This window comes from Dendrobates tinctorius, unplaced genomic scaffold (genome assembly GCF_039654945.1).
Source record: "Dendrobates tinctorius isolate UK_male_01 unplaced genomic scaffold, ASM3965494v1 ptg000129l, whole genome shotgun sequence".
Classification (NCBI taxonomy): domain Eukaryota; kingdom Metazoa; phylum Chordata; class Amphibia; order Anura; family Dendrobatidae; genus Dendrobates; species Dendrobates tinctorius.
The window spans coordinates 39,076,421-39,093,013 of NW_027361797.1; the positions used below are offsets into that span (position 1 = coordinate 39,076,421).

At 43.7% G+C, this 16,593-nt stretch overlaps 1 protein-coding gene across 1 annotated transcript in view; it reads right to left on the reverse strand.

Moving 5' to 3' along the window:
• Window positions 1-14,944, reverse strand: part of LOC141047837 (uncharacterized) — an 81,757-nt gene extending 66,813 nt beyond the window's left edge. The window contains exons 1-2 of the mRNA XM_073543159.1: window positions 14,873-14,944; window positions 9,700-9,808 (exon numbers count right to left, since the gene is read on the reverse strand). Coding sequence (XP_073399260.1) covers window positions 9,700-9,760 — 61 coding nt within the window. The 5' untranslated portion in view covers window positions 9,761-9,808; window positions 14,873-14,944. The remainder of the gene's footprint in view (window positions 1-9,699; window positions 9,809-14,872) is intronic.
• Window positions 14,945-16,593: the final 1,649 nt, after the last annotated feature.

A 16,593-nucleotide genomic window follows, 5' to 3' on the forward strand; every position in this document is an offset into this window, starting at 1 on the left:
GTATACAGCACAGCACCATGGCAAGCCTCCCAACCATCCCAGATCTAGCGGACAGTCCCGATTTTGACTGCCTGCCCCGCTGTCCTGGGTGGGAGCTTACTTTTCCTACACTGCACTGAGCCGCCACGCCCAACCATGCACCAACCCCATCCATTCCTCACCCTCCCAGAGACCCACCACAGCCCCTCACTGCTAAATCCCAGCAATGACGTCGCTGGGCTGCTCTGTGTGCATAGGACCTGTGATGAGGTTACAGAAGGGGAGAAGTCAGGGGTGACATAATCTGGGGCCTCAGTGTATGCAGGACCCTGTAGTGCTGGTTGTCATGGTCTTGGATGAGGGTAAGTTTATGTGTGGGGTCAGGAGAGGTGTACAGGGTTGATGTAGCAGAGCTGTGTGTGTACGAGGTGTATGGAGCGAAGCCATGTGTGTATGGGGTGTGCGCAGCGGAGCTGCGTGTGTACAAGGTGTATAGAACAGAGTAGGGTGTGTACAAGGTGTATGGAGCAAAGCCAAGTGTGTATGAGGCATACAAAGCGGAACCATGTGTGTATGAGGTGTGCGGAGCTATGCGTGTAGAAAGTGTATGGTGGGGAGCATTCATACCTCCCAACCGTCCCAGATCCAGCGGGACAGTCCCAATTTTGAGAGTCTGCCCAGCTGTCCCTGACGGGAGCTTACTTTTCCCGTGGACATAGGAATACATGGCGGAGCCCCGAGGAGCACTTTAAAACTTGCACGTGATGCTCCACCGGAAGTGATGTGCTGGAAGCTGACTGGAAATGAGGTAATTTCAGGAGGAGATTGTGACGGAGCCATGGAGGCACTTCAGGGAATGCTTCAGATCCATCACCGTGTCCTCCTGCAACAGCGCAGACATTGAGATTGCCTTGAAATCGGGGATGCCGGCCATGTGAGTGGATCATGATATATCCTGCATCGGTAGGCTCAGGTGGTCATTACAATGGGAGTCGGGCTGCTATAGTAACTTTATAGAATCTTTCTTTCTCTGTTCTTTCTTTCTCTCAGTTTCTGTTAGGAATCTGTGTTCTGCCATACCTATGCAGAAATCCAGATTCTCACATTTATCTCCAGAGGCTAAGTCCTTTGTACCAGCTTCTGAGCATGCTCACAGGACGAGCTCCTATTGGAGTTGAGGTGTCAGGTGCTCAGGTCCTGCTCTGAATCCTATTGGCTCCTCTGGGAGTTCTGGAGATTTCCGGCAGGTACCGTACGCTATAAAAAGCGCGCATGGCTGTTCCGCCATGCGCTAGTATAGTCATACTTGCTGCTGTATGTTTGTTGATGGATGCATGGACTGGTGAATGACTCATTTGAAACCCCCATTCCTTGGTTATTACGAATGTGAGAGTGTTTGAGTCAGAGCCAGTATTAGCGCCAGCGCGCCATTGCTCCAGCGCTCAGCAGCTAGCGTCATCTTGCGCCTGCATTTCAGCGGTGTCTCTCTGCGGCACTACCTACTCCGCGCTGCACTCGAAGGCCAGAGTGCGTTTGCAGTAGCAACGTCTCTGTTATAGACTCACGGTAGGTCTAGACGGAGTGTGTCCTGTTACCTAAGGCCACTCCTGTGACCGAATACCGCGTCTGTCTTGCTGAGCTTCTGTGGGTTTACAACAGATTCAGCGTTTTGTACATATGTGTATGCTTGCAGCTTTGGGAGTGAAACAGAGCTTGCTCCAGTGTTACTATTACATATGTGTATGCTTGCAGCTTTGTGAGTGAAACAGAGCTTGCTCCAGTGTTACTATTGCATACGTTTATGCTTGCAGCTCTGTGAGTGAAACAGAGCTTGCTCCAGTGTTACCATTACATGTGCTTAAGCTTGCAGCTCTGTGTGTTCAACAGAGCCTGCTCAGTGCACCTGAGTGACGCCTTTAACCCTGTGCACACTACCGCCACATAGCTCTGCCACCCCTTAGCAGCGGTCTTACCATCTACCGCACGGTGGACCTCGAGCGGTGAACGCACTTTATTTATAATTTTATTTAGTGCGTTCCACCGCTCCTAACATTATACTAGCGCCAGGGTCTGGCTAAGCGATGGCAGAACAGCAACAACTACTGCAGTGCATTAAGCAGCTCGGCGACCGGGTCGCCGCCCTTGACAAGTCTCTCTCAGCTGCACAAGTTACTGATGCTGCTGTACATGCTTTAACTGACGCGGTAGCGCGTTTGTCCGTGTCCACCCTTGCGCCGACAGTTACCCACCTCCCGTTGCCTGATAAGTTTTCCGGGGATGGTGCCTCCTGTAGGGGTTTTATCAGCCAGTGCTCAATCCATCTGGAGCTGCTGGCAGCGCAATTTCCTACGGAATGGGCCAAGGTGGCATTTATCATATCCCTACTGTCGGGCAAGGCTCTGGAATGGGCTACGCCTTTATGGGAGTGTGGTGATCCAGATATTCGGTCCGCAGGCCACCTGCTAACTGCTATTAGGCAGGTGTTTCTCGGTCCACGGGTCACACACGACACCTCTCTACAGCTTTTCGCTCTGTCCCAGGGATCCCTCTCGGTCAGCCAGTACGCCGTCCATTTTCGGACACTGGCGTCCGAGTTGGAGTGGTCCGATAAGGCCCTTATCCCAGTTTTTTGGAGAAACTGGGATAACGTGGAGCACGTCAAGGATGCTCTCTCTACGAGAGAGATCCCCACCAGCCTGGAGGAATTAATTTCTGTCTCCTCGCGCATTGACCTCCGTTTCTCTGAGCGTGGTTTGGAACATGCTCACTCCAAACGAAGAGGTACTCCAGCTCCCGAATCTTTTTTGCCTCTGGAGCTGCCTGAACCAGAGGTTCTACCCCCAGAGCCCATGGGGTGTCTCGTGCCAGTTTTGATACACCTCCAGCTCAGGAGTCCATGTGCGATTGCTATCGCATGCACGCTGCTTCTCCGGAAGCTAGCGCCCCGCAAAGGTCAGATTCCGACCCGGTCGACGAGACCTTTGTCCCTCCTCATCTGAGGCCTAAAATCCTCACATGGGCACACGTGTCCAATACGCACAACCATCGTGGCTATATGCAAACCACGAGGCTGTTGGCTGGTGCGTATTGGTGGCCGCACAGGGCTCGGGACGTTAAGAAGTTCATTCAGGCATGCACCTCATGTGCTCAGCATAGCGTTCCTAGGCAGAGTGTGGCGACGACCGCCGACACACGGCTGCGGTCCACTGTCACTCCCGCTCCTGCCATCTCCCAGGTGTCCCTTCTGAAACCTGGTGACCTTGCCTCCACCGATGCCTTCCACGTGTCCCGGGTTATCCTGTCACCTATCAGGACACCAGCCTCGCCTTCGGACGAGTCTAAGGCCTACGCCACGGTTGGGCACAGGCTTGTGGGTTGGAAGGCTCTGAGAGGGGGTGCCTTATGAGGGGGGGTAATATTAGGAATCTGTGTTCTGCCATACCTATGCAGAAATCCAGATTCTCACATTTATCTCCAGAGGCTAAGTCCTTTGTACCAGCTTCTGAGCATGCTCACAGGACGAGCTCCTATTGGAGTTCAGGTGTCAGGTGCTCAGGTCCTGCTCTGAATCCTATTGGCTCCTCTGGGAGTTCTGGAGATTTCCGGCAGGTCCCGTACGCTATAAAAAGCGTGCATGGCTGTTCCACCATGCGCTAGTATAGTCATACTTGCTGCTGTATGTTTGTTGATGGATGCATGGACTGGTGAATGACTCATTTGAAACCCCCATTCCTTGGTTATTACGAATGTGAGAGTGTATGAGTCAGAGCCAGTATTAGCGCCAGCGTGCCATTGCTCCAGCGCTCAGCAGCTAGCGTCATCTTGCGCCTACATTTCAGCGGTGTCTCTCTGCGGCACTACCTACGCCGCGCTGCACTCGCAGGCCAGAGTGCATTCGCAGTAGCAACGTCTCTGTTACATACTCACGGTAGGTCTTGTTACCTATGGCCACTCCTGTGACCGAATACCGCATCTGTCTCGCTGAGCTTCTGTGAGTTTACAACAGACTCAGCGTTTTGTACATATGTGTATGCTTGCAGCTTTGTGAGTGAAACAGAGTTTGCTCCAGTGTTACTATTGCATACGTTTATGCTTGCAGCTCTGTGAGTGAAACAGAGCTTGCTCCAGTGTTACCATTACATGTGCTTAAGCTTGCTGCTCTGTGTGTTCAACAGAGCCTGCTCAGTGCACTTGGGTGACGCCTTTAACCCTGTGCACACTACCACCACATAGCTCTGCCACCCCTTAGCAGCGGTCTTACCATCTACCGCATGGTGGACCCCGAGCGGTGAACGCACTTTATTTATAATTTTATTTAGTGTGTTCCACTGCTCCTAACAGTTTCTTTCTCTCTCTCTCTGTTCTTTCTTTCTCTCTCTGTTCTCTTTTCCTTCTTTCTTTCTCTCTCTGTTCTCTCGTTTCCCTCTTTCTTTCTGTCTCTCTCAGCTGTTTCTTTCTCTTTTCTTTCTTCTTTCTTTCCCTCTGTTTTTTCTTTCCCCTCTTTCTTTCTCTCTGTTCTTTTTTTTCTTTCTCCTCTTTCTTACGCTCTCTCTGTTCTTTCTTTCTCTCTCTCTCTGTTCTTTCTATCTTTCTCTCTCTCTCTGTTCTTTCTTTCCCCTCTTTCTTTCTCTCTCTTTGTTCTTTCTTTCCCCTCTTTCTTTCTCTCTCTTTGTTCTTTCTTTCACTTCCCCTCTTTCTTTCTCTCTCTCTGTTCTTTCTTTCTTTCTCTCTGGTCTTTCTTTCTCTCTCTCTGTTCTTTCTTTTTTTTCTCTCTCTCCTTTCTTTCTCTCTCTGTTTTTTTCTCTCTCTGTACTTTTTTTTTCCTCAGTACCAGTCAGTGTGCCCACAGTGCCAGCCACTGTGCCCTCAGTACCAGTCAGTGTGATCAGCAGTGCTAAATGGGTGGAATTGGGGCATGGACATGGGTGTGACTAGTTGTGAAATGGGTGTGGTGGGGGCATGGCTTAAAATTTACAGTGACGCGCAACCTTTGTCCCGCTTTCCCTTCTTCAAAACTTGGGAGATATGCCATGGTATACAGCACAGCATCACATGGTATACAGCACAGCACCACACGGTATACAGCACAGCACCACATGGTATACAGCACAGCACCATGGTATATAGCACAGCTCGCATTTTTCTACCCCTCGAGAATGGCCACACAGTTACATTAAAAAAATACACTCCTCACCTCTCCTTGTTCCTACGCTGCTCCCGGCACCTGTCTCAGCCTGCACTGCCCTATACACAGTGAGTGCGTGATAACGTCATCGTGCACCCGCAGTGTCAGAGGCAGTGTGGGGGGGATGATGGGAGAGGGAGCATTGGCTGACGCTCTCTCCTCCATCATTGCTTTGAACTGTAACGGTGTCTATGATGCGGCGGGGGAGTCAGCGCTTGCGGCAGGCGGGCCTCCCTGCCTCACGGGTCCCATAGCGGCTGTGTGATGTGCCGCTAGCTGGGGGCCCTTAGGGAAGTGGGGGCCCTAGGTAGCTGCCTGGGCTGCCCGCGCCAATGCCAGCCCTTGCCGCAGTCATCAACGGTAACGTTCACCTCCTGGAGAGGCTCTGCATCCATCCATATGTACTGATTGTTTGTCCGGAGCAAACCTTGGTCAGTAAGAAAACTAATGCCCACTGGGCCATTTCAGTGGGCAACCATGCACCCATCTCACTGCATTCTGGTGCCAAAATACTCAAGGTTAAGACAGAGCCTGTAGTTAGATAGATAGGCATATTGATTGCTTCAGGCCACTTTTTTTTGCCAAAATAATCTTCTGGTAGTTTCGGATTTGCTGCCACGTTTCCTGCTTGTTCTGTAATTAAGAATCCTAATACATGTCTAGGTGCCGGCATGGCATGCAATGGACTTCGGATGAAACTTGAAGTTCTTTTTGTTTCAGGGGAGTGTTCATGAAGAACGTTGCTGTATAGAACAATTGTTAAATCTCGATAGTCTTTGATTACAGCTAAACAGCCGTCACAGCTGGTTAACTGTTAGGGTATTTTTTATATAGTTGAGGACGGACTATTCCTCTTAGTTCATTAAAATCACATTGGGACAGGAGAGGGATATTTGGTTTGGGGATAGAGGTAATTAATTGGAAACTATTGGGTCAGTCCATACGTTACACTCATATGATTTTCCCACTTTCCAGGGTGTACACAGGTATCAGATGGGCGGTTCAGACAGGCACGCCAGTTGGTAAATTTGTAGAAAGTATAGGAGGTACAGATTATTTGGGCGCCACGCTGCACAGCACAGAGGTCTCAGCCTCGTGTCTGAATGTCTGCATAATGTTTTGAATGTTTCCTATTTTCTGGTTGAGTCATCTACATAACTAAGTAAAATGATTACAGTGAATGAACTGTGTAAGAGCCGGTTCTCTCGCCCATGACTTCGCTGTATTCTGAGGAAGACACCACGGTACATGACTTACACATCTCATACACTCCCTGACAGCTACATGCAGAACAGAGGCATAGGTCATGTATTAGGCTGGGTTCACACTTGCGTTTGGGTGCTCTGCGTAGTGCTGCAGACCTCTTTCCTTAAGCTCCACTTATGTCCGCATGCGTCCTGCGTACCTATCATTAACATTGGGTATGCAGTGACATGCATTGTATGCGGATGCGTCTGCATGCATTGTTTTGACATGTCCGCCGAAGCACAAAAATGCAACATGTTGCGGGCACGTCAAAATGACACACGCGGACGCATCCGCATACAACGCATGTATTTGCATACCCAATGTTAAAGATACGTACACAGGACGCATGCGGAAGTAGCTTAATGGAAGAAGTCCACAGCACCACGCTGCAGACTCAAACATTAATGTGAACTTAGCCTTAGGAAGGCATGGCACTGGAGCAAATATAAAGCTGGATAAGCCCAGGCAATTCTCTGCTTTCTCTTATAATCTACTACTGGCTGTGACTTTGAGACAATTGTGTAAAAGAAGTTTTTGAACCCCTTAGTGATCACCAATATGTCCTTTTACTAACCTGAGATATAAGAGAATAGCATCCCCAACAGGTGACAATCCAGCAGCTGTCAGCTGTCCACTATAGCTGACAACTTGCTGTATCAGCCATGATCAGTGTTAGCACCGTCCATTTCTGTTTAACCCCCTTAGATGCTGCTGTCAATAGTGACTACATCATATAAATGGTTAACAGATTGTGGGCACTTCTGCTTTATCCCTATCGGCACCCTGAGATCATGATCGTATGGTCCTGATGTTTGCCATGGCAGTTCACGGCCAAATAATGGTCTTAGAGTCTGCTGGCTATAGTGGTCTGTTAATAAGTAGCGACATTTAGGTGGTAAAAATACACTTTTTTCATTCCTGTCATATCATTTTGCATTAATTCCTGAAAATCTTCTGAAGGGTTAATAAACTACCTGACAGCAGTATTCAAAATGTTGGGGGATGATGTTTTCAAATTGGTATTTCTGATATTTTTTTGAAATAAACACAAAACATATCAACCTAACTTTACCATTATCATAAATTATAATGTGGTGCAAAAAATCATTATCAAAATTATTCCAGAGTTATTACCACATAAAGTGACATTGGTCAGATTTCAAAAATTTAGCCTGGTCACTAAGGGGTTAAGCTCCAGCTGACTCAGTATAGGAAATAGGTTACATATATATAAAAATGAGTGAATGTCTGTGTGTGTATCAAGCCCCGCCCACTCCACATACCAATCAGGAAAACTGTTGCCCATAGCAACCAATCACAGCTCAGATTTCATCTTTTAAACAGCTCTGGTGAAATGAAATATGCATAGTGATTGGTTGCTATGGGCAACAGTTTTCCTGATTGGTATGTGGAGTGGGCGGGGCTTGATACACACACAGACATACACTCATTTTTATATATATGTAACCTATGTATGTGTGTGTATCAAGCCCTGCCCACTCCACATACCAATCAGGAAAACTGTTGCCCATAGCAACCAATCACTATGCATATTTCATTTCACCAGAGCTGTTTAAAAGATGAAATCTGAGCTGTGATTGGTTGCTATGAGCAACAGTTTTCTTTGTAGACAGTTGTGGTAACTGAGGTCTAATCTTATCATTTCTATGGTGTAATCGTCCTTCTGTAAAGCTGGAAATAGCACAATTTATTACCGTGCTGACATAGTCCAACCTGTTGGCTCTGACGCAATGATGTGGGATATTAGGGGTAGTTGTCCGGTGGCTCTGGCTGACGGGATGATGTGGGATATTAGGGGTAGTAGTCCGATGGCTCAGATGGGATGATGTAGGATATTAGGGGTAGTAGTCTGTTAGCTCTGGATGATGGGTTGAAGTGGTATATTAGGGTTAGTAGTCTGGTGACTCTGACGGGATGATGTGGGATATTAGTGGTAGTAGTCCAGTGGCTCTGTCTGATGGGATGATGTGGGATATTAGGGATAGTAGTCCGGTGGCTCTGACGGGATGATGTGGGATATTAGTGGTAGTAGTCCAGTGGCTCTGGCTGATGGGATAATGTGGAATTTTAGGGGTAGTAGTCCGGTGGCTCTGGCTGACGGGATGATGTGGGATATTGGGGGTAGTAGTCCGGTGGCTTTGGCTGATGGGATGATGTGGGATATTAGAGGTAGTAGTCCGGTGGCTCTGGCTGACGGGATGATGTGGGATATTAGGGGTAGTAGTCTGGTGGCTCTGGCTGATGAGATGATGTGGTATATTGGGGGTTGCAGCCCAGTGGCTCTGGATGATGGGATGATGTGGGATATTAGGGGTAGTAGTCCGGTGGCTCTGACGGGATGATGTGGAATACAAGTGGTAGTAGTCCGGTGGCTCTGGCTGATGGGATGATGTGGGATAGTAGTGGAAGTAGTCTGGTGGCCTGGCTGACAGGATGATGTGGGATATTAGTGGTAGCAGTCTGGTGGCTCTGGCTGACGGGATAATGTGGGATATTAGTGGTAGCAGTCCGGTGGCTCTGACGGGATGATGTGGAATACAAGTGGTAGTAGTCCGCTGACTCTGGCTGACAGGATGATGTGGGATATTAGGGGTAGTAGTCTGGTGGTTCTGGCTGATGGGATGATGTGGGATATTAGTGGTAGTAGTCCAGTGGCTCTGGCTGACGGGATAATGTGGGATATTAGTGGTAGCAGTCCGGTGGCTCTGACGGGATGATGTGGAATACAAGTGGTAGTAGTCCGCTGACTCTGGCTGACAGGATGATGTGGGATATTAGGGGTAGTAGTCTGGTGGCTCTGGCTGACAGGATGATGTGGAATATTAGAGTGAGTGGTGAGTGTGGCTATGTGGAGTGGGCGGAGCTATGCACTCAGCTATATATATATATATATATATATATATATATATATATATATATAATTTGTTATGACTGACCACCATTAGTTACTATGCCCGGGCAGTGCCGGGCTCTTCACCTAGTATTATATATTAATCAAGGAACCAGAACCATGATGGATATGATATAAAACACTAAACTAGATACTTTTCCCATGAGGCGTTACGTGTCTTTGATGATCTATCATCCCAGTCTATTCTTTAAACCATATTATAGATACATAATCTGTATATGATATAATCTGTATTTTATCTGAACTGGGGAATTTATGGCCAGAAAAGCTAAGAAAACACATAACATAAAACTTCAAGATGAAATAGTCCAGTCCGGTGAACAAGGAGAATGTGACTCCTCACTGGGGCAGTTACCTGTAGGAACGTCCTCTTTGCACCACTCCTCATCCCGCACATCACTTTCTCCTTTCTCCATTATGGCTTCAGTATTGATGTTCTTCAGATATTTTCCTGGATGTCAAAGCTGTGAACGAAATAATGTAAAAGTCACAGACAGAAGGAAAACTCACATGGCATGTTCTAGATGGAGGCTTTTACTACAAGCTCATGTGGCACCTGAGCTGCCAAAAGATGCTGACATCTCCGCCTCCTATATCGCTGGCGCTGCCCTCAGTCAGGACGGCGGGGTTTAGTGATAGAAGCCGGTGTCACTGTAAGTAACTGCATGACGGAAAAGAGATTTGTCTTCACACTTTGGATACACTAGCATTTGTAGCATTTTCCATCATTTTATGGCATGTTTTGTCTGGAAATGTATTTTTCGGATACATGATATTTTTCTAGTGAGGTTGGAAGCAATTCAGCAGTTTTTTCATTTTAATGGCATCCACTTCTGATATAAATATCATGTTCACCCCTTTTTTATATTTACATGAAACCCAGTATTGTTTAAAGAAATAAAACATGCTCATCTACCGATCTCCCAGTTTTCCTCTCTAATATGCAAGCTATTGTCACACCCACAGGACACCCCAACACCGGCGAGTATGGTCATGACTGGGGAAAACGATTACAACCCTACCAATGTACATCTCAAACTTATAAATAATCACTCAAAGTTTGGGTCAAGGGCTGGCAATCTTCAGGAAGCCTTGTAGGGGTTTTCCCACGAGCAAAAGTTAATTTTAACCCCTTTACAACCTTTATATATATGTTATAGGCCTCTTTAACGTGGGCTCTGGCGCTTAGCCCGCATCGTTTCAGGCACGTGACAGCTGATTTAATCAATAGTCATGTGACCCTAAGAGCCACAGGTGGAATCACGATAAACCCCCGGCTGTTAACATGTTAAATGCTGCTGTCAATCTGTGCCGGAAGTGCACCATAAGGCCTGTCTATCGGCACGCCCATCACATGATCGCGGGGCGCCGATGGGTTGGCATTCCAACCTGGCATCTGCAGGAGACTGCTGTGGTTATCATAACTGATTTGCTATGAGCGCTGCCCAGTGGCTGGCATTCATAGCAGATGAGCATTTCTGCTACACACATACAAGCGATCAGAAGATCACAGCTTCAGGTCTCACATGGAGATTATTGAAGCAAGTGAAAAGTAAAAGAAAAATATTTTTAAAAATATAAAAAAATAAAATGATATAAAAGTCCATATCACCGCCTTTTGCCCCATTCAAAGTAAAATACAAAAAATAAAAAATACACATATTTGGTATCGCCGCGTTCAGAAACGCCAAAAAAAACTAAAAAAAAATCAAAACTCCAGAATTATGTTTTTTGGTCGCTGTAACATAGCAATAAAATGCAATAATAGGCAATCAAAACATTGTATCTATCTCAAAGTGATAGCAATAAAATTGTCAAAAAATAGGACCTCACCCAGCACCAGATGCCAAAAGATGGAGACATTACAGGTTTTGGAAAATGGCGCCAATATTTTTTTTTTTTTTTTTTTACAAACTGGATTTTTTTTCACCACGTAAATAAAAAAGAACCTATACATGTTTGGTATCTATGAACTCCTAATGCCCTGGAGAATCATAGTGGCAGGTCAGTTTTAGCATTTAGTGAACATATTTAAAAAAAAAAAAAAAAACAATTGTGGAATTGCACTTTTTAGCAATATCACAGCACTTGGATTTAAAAATGGAAAATCCCAAGGTCATGAAGGGGTTAATCAATAGATCTTATAATAATACGTTCTACAATTGGATGTGTTTACATAAAATGTTCCTTTGCTGAGATAATCTTATAAATGTTCCCCAGACATGTGCTGTGCAATGGCTGTGTCTGATCGTGCAGGAACATGGTCTGATTATACAATATTTCCTGGGCAGGGGTGGAAACACGAGAGTGTACAGCCATTACAGCAGGGGATCACAACTGGTTCTTTTTGTGAGGTAAAACACTTCCCTTCCTGTTTTTTAAACAATATTTTACTTCAAAGAAAGAATTATTTGGGTTCCATGTAGTAATGTTTGTATACTCACCACCCAGGAGATATCTTATGATCAGACCATGTTCCTGTACAGTCAGACACGGCCATTACACAGTACACAGCAGCTGCAAATTTATAACTATATCTCAGGACAGGAACATTTAATTTATACACATACAATTGTGGAAATTATTATTATTCCAAGATCTATTGATTAGTATGAACTTTTGTTCATGGGAAAAACCCCTTTAAGTTACTCCCTCTCTTTACCGCATAATCAAGCTTACCACTAGGATTCATTTAAGAGCTCAAGACAGAACTTTGTGCATGTAATTTAATATGACGAAAACAGACACAATGTGTCACAACACTGTTGTCGGGCATCCCAAGACCAAAGCTCCTTCCCTGTCCCTAATGCTAGGGGTGCCCCAGCTTGCCCTGTTCCCTGGATTACATCTGACGGTGAAGATGTCAAGGCCATGTACCTTGCCTTAGCTCTTCTCTCATTCTGTACTCTTCCCCGAGCCAGGGAAGAGAGGAGTAGTACTGTACCGTAATACACAAGACTAACTAGGTAAAATGAACAGGGATAATGAAAAACACCAAACATATAAATATACTCACACATACAACAGATGAATGCACCGGGGGGGTGGAGGATGGGGTTAAACCAAAGTAGGAGAAGAAAGGGAATTATCACACACTCAAAACCTAGCAACAGTCACAGATAAATCCACCAAACACTTTCTCCAATAACAACCACAAGCCAACACCATCCTGACCACTACAAATGCAGAGTAAGAAGATCTATGGTGGTTTCATTACTGGGATGTCCGGCCAAGACCGAATCATGATGTTCAATATGAACACTATGAACGAGATAAGGTATCCACCTTAATGTTCTTGTTCCCTATCCTGTATGTGACAAAAAAGTTAAACCTAAACTTGGTGAAGAACAATGCTCATCTTGCCTGTTGAGGCGTTAGACATTTTGCAGACTCTAGATATACGAGATTCTTTTGATCCGTGATTACATTAACCAGATGATCTGCCCCCTCCTGACAATGATGCCGCTGTTCAAAGGCCCACTTGATTGCCAAGAGTTCCGTGTTACCAATGTCATCATCTCTCCGTAGATTTTATTTTTATTTATTTTTTGATGACAGTTTTTACAATAATCACATGGACTGTATTTACCAGGAGACGCATCCTGCGACAATACAGCCCCTACACCCAATTCAGACACGTCAACTTATACAATAAAAGGCTAAGTGATGGCAAGCTGTATGAGAATCGGTGGTGCAGATGCAAAACACTCCTTCAAGGTATCTGTTAAATATTAATTATTGGTTATGGATTGATTACACTAAATTCTGTACCAAGCACATTGCCTTTAGCTGACACTATATATGTTATTTCTGTATTTAGCTCATGGTAAAATGTCAACACCATATAGAGAGGACATGTGCTTTGTGGGATGTATACACCACAGGAAGAGGGGAGGGTCTCTTCTTCACTCTCTTCGGACACACTCCAGGAACACTTTACTCTGACACTACGTTGAATGGACAGCTGATATGTAAGTTAACCACGTGTTTCTTGAGGAACTTCTACCATGCTTTTAACAGAGACAAATGTAATTTACCATTCAGGATCCCAGGAAAGAAGCGTACAAACTTTGATATGGACAATGTAACTATTTTATCTATTTCATATTTTACTGCAATGTTCTTTTTTGGTGGACAATCTAATAAACCATTACATTTTTCTTATAAGAAACATTGTGATTTTTTTAGAGTATCACATCTGGTAACGTCTTGAATTTAATAAATATACAAAATAAGTATATTTAACATTGGCAAAGCCAGCCATATCTGATTTTTCTGTGCTATTTTTGTGTGGATTTCCCTTTACTTGCACAAGGGGAAATTTTTAAGAGCTTTGCTAACGTCAGATGTGCAAGTTATCAGCAATTCCACTACTATGTTCCAAGTCATAAGGATCAGACAGAACCTAGGAGTGAGTACTAAGAGTTGCCAGATGGATTGAGAAGTACTAGAAGTGCCAGACGTGCTAAAGATGGACCTGCTGATGACCAGAGCCCTGCATTGTCCAACAAATGAATTACAAGCTGAAATATTTAAAGATAAGAAACATGGATGTCAATACTTCCTTTTCTAAGAAAAGTAAACTGAAATTTATGTCCGTAGACAAGTCTAACGTAGAAGTTTTAAGGCTCAGCTTATATGCAGAATGTGAAATAGAAAATCTAAAGTTAGATTCTAAGCTGGTGTCCTTTAATAGACAAAGAGAGAAATTGAAAAATCTTTTACAGTTGGTTGATATATTTCACAGAGAAATCCAAAAATGACTGTGCAAAGGAAAGTAGTGATTTTCCCAAGACTGACCGTAATGTGGAGAAACAGTTACAAGATGAGAGGCATACAGTATGAACAGCCACTCAAGGTGACCTTATGTCTGAAGACATGGAAAAAGATGGAGGAAATGTGGGAGGAGATTTAGAAACGGACGTAGATGACGTACAAGAAACAGACACACTAAAAATAGATCACTCAGAGGCCCAACTCCAAATTAAAGTTAGGAAAAATTTGCAAAAATGCAAAATCATTCCTGCATATGATAATAAAATCCATGTGTGCAGAAATTCAGAGATATTTGAGAGCTTTGCTGATAAGTTTGATTTAACTAATGAGGAGAAAAATCAGTTGGTTAAAATGTGGCTTCCTGTAACCTTTTCCAGACGAGTAACATTAAAAATGTCTTGTGAGTCACATGAAAATTTAAATGATAAAGACAGATTAAAAATTCTGATTTTTTTGTGCAGCGAATGAAAATTGTCCAGATATTGATATTCTTCAAAGATTAAGGATTGGTCGGAAATAATGTACTTTTACATTCATGTCTATATTTGAACGGTTGTACAAAACTCTCATTAACAATGTCAAAACACAATCAATGATAAAAATTTTGTAAACAAATAAATCATGCTTAATTTTGTAAAATCAGGCAGAGTAAAATCTTTTCAAAAGCTAGTATCTTATCTTCTAAACTGAGTTATCCCTGTAATCAAATCTATGAAGTAAGAAGAAAATTACATATTTTTTATAATCCCTACCAAATGATCCAAGAGTCCGCAGAACGAACTTCACAGAAAGAGTTAAAAATTCAAAGTTCTGACCTTCACTCTGTAAAGAGACAAATAGCGGAAATTGAGAGACAGAAACAGGTGACTTTCCAGAGTGAGATCATGGGGGGTAAACTGAAGACTCTGCTCAAATAATCCATTAGCTTAAAAATGGCAAGAGTTTTTCAGGACATTTTTGACAGAGAAATAAGATTTGGTTTAGGAATTGGCTAAAAATGTAATTATATGTTGTGTAAAAGTGTTATACAATGTATTATTTAGTTATTTGTAATTATTTTATAAAATATTATAATATTATATTATTCTGTAGTTCTATAGTTCTTGTAAATAAACAATATATATATATATATATATATATATATATGCTCCTGGCGCATCTAGTTTTTGTAAATATATATATATATAGTCATAAAGTATATATAGTATGCCCCCCGCCACATTAACTCCTGGCACACTGCGATCAAACATGATCGCAGTGTACTAGGGCACAGAGAAGAATCGCGCAGGGAAGGGCTCCCTGCATGCTTCCCTGAGACCCTCGGAGCAGCGCGATGTGCTCGCACTGCTCCGAGGGTCTCCTCCCTGCAGGCCCCTGGATCCAATATGGCCATGGGGGCCTTCGGGATTCTGCAGGGAGACGACTTTCTCAGTGCCTGCAGCGATCTGACACTATACAGTGATGTCCCCCTGGGACAATATAATAAAGTGAAAAAAAAATCATGTCTAAAAGCAATTTATAAAAAATTCCTAAATAAATGGCAAAAAATATACCCTAATAAATTCATTTTTTTTGTAAATAAAAAATCAATAAAAGTACACATATTTAGCATAGCCACGTCAGTAACGACCCGCCCTATAAAACTGTCCCATTAATTAATCCCTTTAGTGAACCCCTTCAAAAAAACAAGGCACAAAACAATGCATTATCATCATACCGCTGAACAAATAGTGCAATAACGCGCGATCAAAAAGACATATAAATAAACATGGTACCACTGAAAATGTCATCTTGTCCCGCAAAAAACAAGCCACCATACAGCGTCATCAGCAAAAACATATAAAAAGTTATAGCTCGCAGATTAAAGCGATGCAAAAATAATTATTTTTTATATAAAATTGTTTTTATTGTATAAAAGCGCCAAAACATAAAAAAATTATAAATGAGCTATCGTTGTAATTGTACTGACCCAAAGAATAAAACCGCTTAACAATTTTACCACACGTGGAACGGTGTAAACGCCCCCCCCAAAGAAATTCATGAAATACTGTTTTTTGTTCATTCTGCTTCCCAAAAATCGGAATAAAAAGCGATCAAAAAATGTCACGTGCCCGAAAATTATGCCAATAAAAACATCAACTCGTCCCGCAAAAAATAAGACCAGACATGACTCTGTGCGCCAAAATATGTAAAAATTATAGCTCTCAAAATGTGGTGATGCAAAAACTATTTTTACAATAAAAAGCGTCTTTTAGCGTGTGATAGCTACCAAACATAAAAACCCGCCATAAATAGTAAATCAAACCCACCTTTATCACCCCCTAGTTAGGGAAAAAAACATACAATTAAAAAAAGTGTTAATTTCCATTTTCCCATTAGTGTTAAGTTTAGGCTAGGGTTAGGGCTGGGTTTAGGGCTGGGGTTAGTGCTAGGGTTAGGGCTGAGACTAGGTTTAGGGGTGTGTTGGGGTTAG